The sequence below is a fragment of the Rutidosis leptorrhynchoides genome, chromosome 4 (assembly GCF_046630445.1).
Source record: "Rutidosis leptorrhynchoides isolate AG116_Rl617_1_P2 chromosome 4, CSIRO_AGI_Rlap_v1, whole genome shotgun sequence".
Taxonomy (NCBI): domain Eukaryota; kingdom Viridiplantae; phylum Streptophyta; class Magnoliopsida; order Asterales; family Asteraceae; genus Rutidosis; species Rutidosis leptorrhynchoides.
Window position 1 is genome coordinate 516,795,695 of NC_092336.1, and position 9,212 is coordinate 516,804,906.

A 9,212-nucleotide genomic window follows, 5' to 3' on the forward strand; every position below is an offset into this window, starting at 1 on the left:
TCGTAAAACCGGATTTACGCCGTCGTAGTAACACCGCGGGCTGTTTTGGGTTAGTTAATTAAAAACTATGATAAACCTTGATTTAAAAGTTGTTATTCTGAGAAAATGATTTTTATTATGAACATAAAACCATATCCAAAAATTATGGTTAAACTCAAAGTGGAAGTATGTTTTCTAAAATGGTCATCTAGACGTCGTTCTTTCGACTGAAATGACTACCTTTACAAAAACGACTTGTAACTTATTTTTCCGACTATAAACCTATACTTTTTATGTTTAGATTCATAAAATAGAGTTCAATATGAAACCATAGCAATTTGATTCACTCAAAACGGATTTAAAATGAAGAAGTTATGGGTAAAACAAGATTGGATAATTTTTCTCATTTTAGCTACGTGAAAATTGGTAACAAATCTATTCCAACCATAACTTAATCAACTTGTATTGTATATTATGTAATCTTGAGATACCATAGACACGTATACAATGTTTCGACCTATCATGTCGACACATCTATATATATTTCGGAACAACCATAGACACTCTATATGTGAATGTTGGAGTTAGCTATACAGGGTTGAGGTTGATTCCAAAATATATATAGTTTGAGTTGTGATCAATACTGAGATACGTATACACTGGGTCGTGGATTGATTCAAGATAATATTTATCGATTTATTTCTGTACATCTAACTGTGGACAACTAGTTGTAGGTTACTAACGAGGACAGCTGACTTAATAAACTTTAAACATCAAAATATATTAAAAGTGTTGTAAATATATTTTGAACATACTTTGATATATATGTATATATTGTTATAGGTTCGTGAATCAACCAGTGGCCAAGTCTTACTTCCCGACGAAGTAAAAATCTGTGAAAGTGAGTTATAGTCCCACTTTTAAAATCTAATATTTTTGGGATGAGAATACATGCAGGTTTTATAAATGATTTACAAAATAGACACAAGTACGTGAAACTACATTCTATGGTTGAATTATCAAAATCGAATATGCCCTTTTTTATTAAGTCTGGTAATCTAAGAATTAGGGAACAGACACCCTAATTGACGCGAATCCTAAAGATAGATCTATTGGGCCTAACAAACCCCATCCAAAGTACCGGATGCTTTAGTACTTCGAAATTTATATCATATCCGAAGGGTGTCCCGGAATGATGGGGATATTCTTATATATGCATCTTGTTAATGTCGGTTACCAGGTGTTCACCATATGAATGATTTTTATCTCTATGTATGGGATGTGTATTGAAATATGAAATCTTGTGGTCTATTATTATGATTTGATATATATAGGTTAAACCTATAACTCACCAACATTTTTGTTGACGTTTTAAGCATGTTTATTCTCAGGTGATTATTAAGAGCTTCCGCTGTCGCATACTTAAATAAGGACGAGATTTGGAGTCCATGCTTGTATGATATTGTGTAAAAACTGCATTCAAGAAACTTATTTTGTTGTAACATATTTGTATTGTAAACCATTATGTAATGGTCGTGTGTAAACGGGATATTTTAGATTATCATTATTTGATAATCTACGTAAAGCTTTTTAAACCTTTATTGATGAAATAAAGGTTATGGTTTGTTTTAAAATGAATGCAGTCTTTGAAAAACGTCTCATATAGAGGTCAAAACCTCGCAACGAAATCAATTAATATGGAACGTTTTTAATCAATAAGAACGGGACATTTCAATATGTACCCGACCCACCTCAAAAGAAGGAACGTCTTACACTTTCGACTTTTTTCAACACACATGGCGGGGTGCGGGAGAGCGAGAAATAATACAACGGAAGACTATTTAATACTAATTTGACGAGGGTCAAGCGTCCACCAAATGACATCACCTGGGCTTTCCAATCCGCAAGTTTCTTTTCAAATTTTTCTATCACCTGTTTCCAACTCACCAACTTGTTCATTTTTGCACCAATTAGGAGACCAAGATATATGAACGCGAATGAACTAATATTACATCCAAAGAAGTCACCCATGGTATCAATCTCCCTTTTATCAACCCCTACACCGAGTAATTGACTTTTATGTATATTAACTTTAAGGCCCGACGCTAACTCATAACACTTAAGAAGTTTCATTAGGTTATGTGTAACGACCCTGGATTTTCCAACGTTTATTTATTAATAATTGTTATTATTAATACTTGTGATTTAACGAATGTATGTTATTACATTTACATGTTGCCATGATTGCGCGTACTTGACTTTAAATGCCCGAAACGTCTTTGTGACACACGAAACTTTCACGAATAATATTTTCAAGTATTATTTACATTCATGATTAAGTTTTATTAATCATTTTGATTAACTATGGATATTAGTTAATTACTTGGGCTTTATTTGGATTTTGTTGTTAAATACTTGGACTTGGGCTTTATTAGTATTAGTGGACTTTAGAAGCCCACCCTACTTCTTTAATGGACTACTTAGCCCATTCATTCATGTAAGTAATCCATTTAATTGTAACTAGTTAGTTTAAGAGCAATTGGAATCTAGTTGCAACTCTTTCCCATGAACAACCACCTCATTAACCAACTTTTTCAAGCTTTACATGCAAGTGATCAAGGAACATTCCCCCCCCCCCTTTTCTGCTGAAAACCGTAGGCCATATGGCCATGAGGGAGTTCAAATTCTTTTTTTTTTTTTTTGTATTACTTCTTACTTGCATCCTCATTTCTCACAAACACACTTTTACTTGCATAACATTTTCTCTCTTTTTTCTATCAACTTGTAAGTAACTTGTTCAAGTTTTTCTTCTCTTTTTCTTGTCTAGAAACCGACTACATATACATACATAATCATCATCATCACTTGTCTTTGATTGTTGTTACTTGTTGTAGTTGTTTACTTATTTGTTGTTACATACTTACTAGTTTCAAGAATCAAACTTACTAGTTTCATTCTTCTTTTATCTTGTATTACAAGAACACTCAAGAACATAAACTTACTAGTTTATGATTCTACTTTTATTATTTCAAAAGATTTAAGGTTCATGTGTTGTAAATCATACTTGTAATTCATGTTAGTAAACTTTAAAGTTTACTTTCTTAAAGATCAAACTTTGGTTTGAATCTTTAAAGTATGCAACCCATGAACTTAATAACTTGTTTACCTAGCTTATTTACTTCATTTACTTGCACTTTAATTTCATGATTTATGTTCTTGTTGGTCAAGTGTTACTAGTTAACATTGATCTCATTAATCTTGAACTAAAAGTTAACTTTAAAAGTTCAAGAACATGTAAGTAAGCTTTCTTTAATTATAACTTTGTACACTTATGTTAGACCTAGACTTTTGAGTCTTGGATCTTCAAGATCTACCTAAGAACTATGTTCTACAACTTAAGATCTTGATTTCATAAGTTCACTTTCAAGTTTGTAACTTATTATTAGTTTTAAAGTTCATGTATGTGTTGGATCTAAGACTTTGATGTAACTTTGGTTCATCAAACTTCATATAACTCTTAAGTGAGTTGTGCTACATGTCTTAGACCTACACTTGTGTCATAATAGTCAAAACTTGGTTAATATTGCTTTTATATATTTCATGTATGTGTTAAATCTAAGACTTTGATGTAACTTTGGTTCATCGAAACACTTGCAACACTTAAATGAGTTGTGCTTCATATCTTAGACTTACACTTGGGTTATGATGGTCAAACCTTGGTGAAAATGATGCAAACACATCAACGATTTGCACACTTGAAGCTATATGCATCAAGGATGAGAACCATGATAAGCATCGAGCACCAAGAACCACCGGAACCTACTGACCCTACTGTTTATGTGTCTGACCCATACGACCTGGGCTACTGTAATTATGATTTTCAGATAGCTCTGTTCGAGTAGATAACTTTTCATATAGGACTCGTCTTAATCCGAGTTACGGTTTAGGATTTATGGCCCTCCGATCGTTACTATGTCCATTTAATGTTGTGCTGAAAATTCTGACCTACTCGCACTTAGACCATCGCCACGGTCAAATGAAGACGAGTTTGCTTCTGTAATTTTTACCACAACTAAAGGACTCATATACGGAGCCATGGCCACTGGTCTCACCTTATTTCAGTAGGTATAGAAGCTGTGGTGACTGACCGAACTCAACCTTTGTTTAAAACTCTTTACTTGAACGAAACTTACTTTACACCTTTTGTTTGATGATGAAGGATGATGACCCTTAAGACCTTATTTACATACTTTTAAACCTATTCGGACGATTTACTGACTTAGTACTATTTGACTTAGGTTGAGGACCCGTTTGGACAACCTTCATTACTTGCTTACTTTCCGAGTCATACTTTACCGCTACTTTATCATTGTGAGTTATAGCATTCCCTTTTTACTTTAACTTATTTTGGGAACTGAGAATACATGCGAATTTTATGTTTTACATACTAGGCACGAGTACTTAAACTTTATATATGTGTGGGTTATATAACGGCAGAAACATTCCCTTTAGCTCGGTAACGTTTAGTCATTGGTTTTTGAACCGGTGAACGCGAATCTTAGATATGGATCCATAGGGTTTGACATCCCTACTCGGGCTAGTAGCGCTAGCATTTAACGAGTGTTTAATACTTCGTAATCATACGCACTTGCCAAGTGTACTTTCAGGGGGTATAAACGTTAAGTTAGTTACCAAGTGCCCACGGTTAACATATACTTTATCATACTATTTTGAAACGCTCTTTGTAGCACTGAAATCTCGTGGCCTACCTTACATACTGTTATACTTAAACTATAGCTCACCAACCTTTGTGTTGACGTTTTTAAGCATGTTTTTCTCAGGTGCTTAAGGTTATTTGCTTCTGCTGTCGTGCTAGTCTTGCCGTAGACACCCGCTGCTCTAGTGTTATCACCGCATGAACTGTTTATCTTGCATTCAACCTTTAATACTTTTGAACTATGTTTTGTAACGACCTAAGGGTCACATACGTTTATTCATGCTTGCTATTCGTAGAAGCATACTGTTGGTGTAAAATATTTGATGTCGGTTATGACGTCACCTTTTTATCGTGAATACAACTTCTTTTATTACAGCATATAGTACTTAACGTTGTAATGATCCTGTTGTTGATGATTCGTTCACAATGGTTTTATACGGGGCATCACATTATGAATATTTTTCTTTACTCCACGTCCCAACAAATATAGTCTCATCCGCGTATTGAAGGTGAGAAATGACAATTTTTCCTTCACCTACTTCAACCTCTTTGAATAACCCATTCCTAACCGCTTCCTTTGGAAGAATGTTTAAAGGAAGAATGTTTAAGCCTTCTGCCACAAAGATAAATAGAAAAAGTGAGAGTTGAAACGGTAACTTTATAATAATACGGAGTAATGTGTAATTGTTGAAAGTATAGCAAATTTAATTGTTAGAATGAATGTATGTAATGGTTGTTTTTGTTTAGTCACTGAACATTATTAGATGTAATGGGCTTTGGTCTTTTTAATCAATAAAATTATTTAGCTTTGTGAAAAAAAAAATTAGAATGAAAATGAAATTATAGATATTTTCCAGTAATAATTACAAAATTTCCAAATTCAATTTTTTCATTTTTCAATTTATTATTTAAATTTAAATTAAAATATAAGGATTAAAGTTAAAGATTAAAGATAAAAGAGATTAAATTAAAGATTAAAGATACTAAAGGAGTACTTGATGTAGAAGTTTATAATAAAGAGTATAAAATAGAAGAATTGTAATTCGTTGTATTCAACAATTTGCTTGAAATTCAAGTGATTAATCAGAGCGTGACATGTGGTGCGATTACTACATGTGTTAAATTTTTTTTCAAAATTTTTATTTTTTCATTTTAATATATATTTTTTTAAATTTAGTCCGATTTAGAGTTTTGAATTTAATCCTTATACTCAAAACCCAAAACCCCAAACCATAATCCGTTCTTGTTAAAAACTGAATCCAAACCATAAAACTAAACACTGAATCTTAAACCCCAATTTTTAAACCTCAATTTTTAAACCATAATTTCTAAATCTTAAACACTAATTCATAAACCACAATTTCTAAACTCTAAACTCTGAATATAGGATTTAGAGTTAGTTTAGGGTTTACAGTTGGTTTAGAGTTTAAGGTTAATTTAAGGTTTAGGGTTAAGGAAGTCAATTACATAAGATGGAATAGTTTGACTAAATGTGAGAACAAGTGATTCTCGCGCAATCCATTGAATTTCAATCTAATTGTTATATTCATTTAATTTAAATATTTCACTAAAATAGAAATATAAACAAATTCTTCCAAGGAGCCCTAATTATAGGTCGACAAATACACCGTAGGTGTATCCGCAAGAAAACTAAGTTGTACTAATACTATCTAGCACCAGAGGAAGAAAAAGGAGAAATGGCGGTGATGCAGAAATTAAGGATGTTTGTAGTCCAAGAGCCTATTGTTGCTGCCTCATGCCTAATCGGTGGCTTCGGTACTTTTACCTTTTAAACCCTAATTTCCTTTTTCTTTTCTTTTCTTTTTTTCGATCGAATCGAATATAGTTCAATAATATTTCACCAGATTACTTACACTATATATTTATTGATTATTGTTTCTATTATTCTATGTAATTGATATGATATTCTTATGAACTAATTTGATGTTAAGATTGTTGATCCATGAGAATAGTAGGTAGTATCTTTAGGTCACCAGCTCGGATCCATCTGCCCTTAGCTTAATCTACAATATAATACAGTATAAAATATGGTGCTCGATTTGAATCCTCCAGGGGAATTGAATGATTAAGCAGCAGTATATCTAATTAGTCATCAAAAAGACCTATTAATGGATTAAAATGCAGACATTGAAATTTAATTGAACACATATTAAACAGAAAATTAAGGCCTTATCATTATACTGTAGTAGAAATAAGCCCTAATTGAAATTTCAATCAAGTATATTTAAACAAGAGATCACTGCACCTTTTTAATGTGAGATAAAAAAACATCTAACGGAATATCTGAAAATGCAAATTAAATTGTTAAACTCTATTAATAGGCTCCATTACCTTCATTGTGTACAGATTACAGAGAGGACATATTTTGAATAAAGTTTCGAAACAACTTGTTAACTCACAAGTCCACAACCATACGATGAAATCTTTTCGTGGCAATTATATAACTATATAAGCATGGGATATAGATGTCTTAACACTAATCGTACCAACCAAAGTATCCCCTTTTTATCTGATGACTGATTTAGCTTAACACGAGAAATTAAATCAAGTTTTAAACAGTTCATTCACATAGGATAGTCATTCTCTTTGTTCAATTTATTATTTCACTGCCATTTGCATATAAACCTCCTAGAAAATTTTTTTGTCTTAAAACCATATGCGAATATGAAGTTTATATCTGAAGTAAGGAAGCTTTATATGATCTGATAACCTATCCTGACTGTTTACAAATTAGAACTATTTTACTTTAGATGCAATACAGAATTGTATACTTTAGCAGAGATGTGGGTTGTAAATGATTTGATTAAAGATTTATTGAACCATTTCAGTTGTTCAATAAGGCTTGACATTCTTAAGGGCTATACAACAATGCTTATATAGGTCAAGCTAAACTACAAGCTTAAGACACTTACAAACTTTGATCTACAAAGTCACATTTGCATATATTTGTCTTGAAAACATTCAATTATCTTCTACAACTATTTCACGTTTTCGTCAGTGTAATAGTTCCACTTACTATGACCCTAAATCTCCATGACTTGCACCAAGTATCTTTAAAGGTTAATCCAGCGATTGCAACTATATTAGACAACTCAAATGATTACTATTGGACTATTAAAAACCATCAGTTCGTGTAGTGATAAGCATGTGAAAATTGATACAAATCTCTGTGTATTTTTTTTTTTTTTTTTTCCGTTGTGGATCTTTATTATACATTTTCATTCTTCCAAATCCTAAGCAAGGTTTGTTATTTGATTTATATCATTATATCTAGGTCTGTTCCTTCCTGCTTTTGTGAGGCCCATGCTGGATTCCTTTGAATCATCCAAGCAAGTTCCTCCACCTGCGTTAAGCGAAGTGAGTATCCCATCTCATTATGGTAGTCTAAATGACAATGATGATAACTTTTTTCTACTTGAAGTTTTAGCTTGTGTATTGACTATTGACCTGCACTCCCAAAGTTCCAATATCTCAATCAGTCAATAATGGCTTATTGCAGGTGGTTGCGGGTATGACCGGTAAAAAGTAACGATGATATGAATGGAAGACCGAAGACCGAAGACCGAAGACTTCTACTCTTTGGCCCCATAAAACTAAAGAATTCTTGTTTATGTAATTTGTACCATTTTACCCATGTTCGTTTTACTTCGATAAACCTGGGTCAATAAGATCTCTATTTTTCTTATTAAGTTACCTAAATCTTTTACTCATACTTCAACTTTGTACAAGACTATTGAAAGATTTTCCAAGCTTGTTTGACTTGACGGGGAAACACAATCCAAGCTCAATCAACTTAGTAGTCGAGCGTGACTGAATTTATTAATCAATACTTTCAAGCCTCTCTACTTGATTATCCAATACTTTTGAGCCTGTTCGAATCTACTTGATTATTTATGTCTATATGTCAATAATAAACTAGTTAATGCGAATTGACTCGATAATTTGAAGTTCGACTTGACTTGACTTGACTCGACATTTTTATTCTCCACTAGTAGTTCACTAATCAGATAAGCGTGTTAAGTCTTGCGAGCCTTTGCTAGCTCGATTTCCGAATACTTCACTAGTGGACCCTATCTAACTAGCAAGTTGGTTTAGCTTGATAACACCGCTACCAGAAACTTTGAGGAGATAACTGAAGATGTAGATTTGTAGCCTTGCAAAACCATTTCTAGATTATTTGATCAAGCATATACTCACCGAGAGATAGGTGTGAGCTTGAGTGCAAGATATCTTAAAAAATGCGATGTTTGATAACCTCTTTACCTAATGCTTGAATGTCTTTAAAAACTAGGTTAGACAAATCATCTTCGTGGAATAAATACAAAGAACACTCCATGCAAATTGATCAATGGGCAAACTAATAATATAATCATCATTATTGTTTTTTTTTTTTTTTTCCTTTCCATTTTGGTGTTTGTACTACAAGGCTTTCTATTGATACCAATGTTGTCGTTGATGTTCAAGAAGATTGAGTATTAAGGCCGATTTAGCAACG

The 9,212-nt window shown here is 32.6% G+C and overlaps 1 protein-coding gene across 1 annotated transcript; it reads left to right on the forward strand.

The window, feature by feature from the left end:
* The first annotated feature begins 6,281 nt into the window (after positions 1 to 6,281).
* Positions 6,282 to 8,544, forward strand: LOC139844867 (uncharacterized). The gene is made up of 3 exons (XM_071835090.1): positions 6,282 to 6,472; positions 7,992 to 8,074; positions 8,217 to 8,544. The coding sequence occupies exons 1-3, from the start codon at positions 6,394 to 6,396 to the stop codon at positions 8,244 to 8,246; spliced, it is 192 nt and encodes a 63-aa protein (XP_071691191.1). The 5' UTR covers positions 6,282 to 6,393; the 3' UTR covers positions 8,247 to 8,544.
* The last annotated feature ends 668 nt before the right edge of the window (positions 8,545 to 9,212 follow it).

Coding starts and splice junctions, on each gene's coding strand:
- LOC139844867 (XM_071835090.1), top strand. CDS start 6,394: ATGGCGGTGATGCAGAAATTAAGGATGTTTGTAGTCCAAGAGCCTATT. Junction 6,473..7,991: donor ATGCCTAATCGGTGGCTTCG/GTACTTTTACCT, acceptor CATTATATCTAG/GTCTGTTCCTTCCTGCTTTT. Junction 8,075..8,216: donor CTCCACCTGCGTTAAGCGAA/GTGAGTATCCCA, acceptor GGCTTATTGCAG/GTGGTTGCGGGTATGACCGG.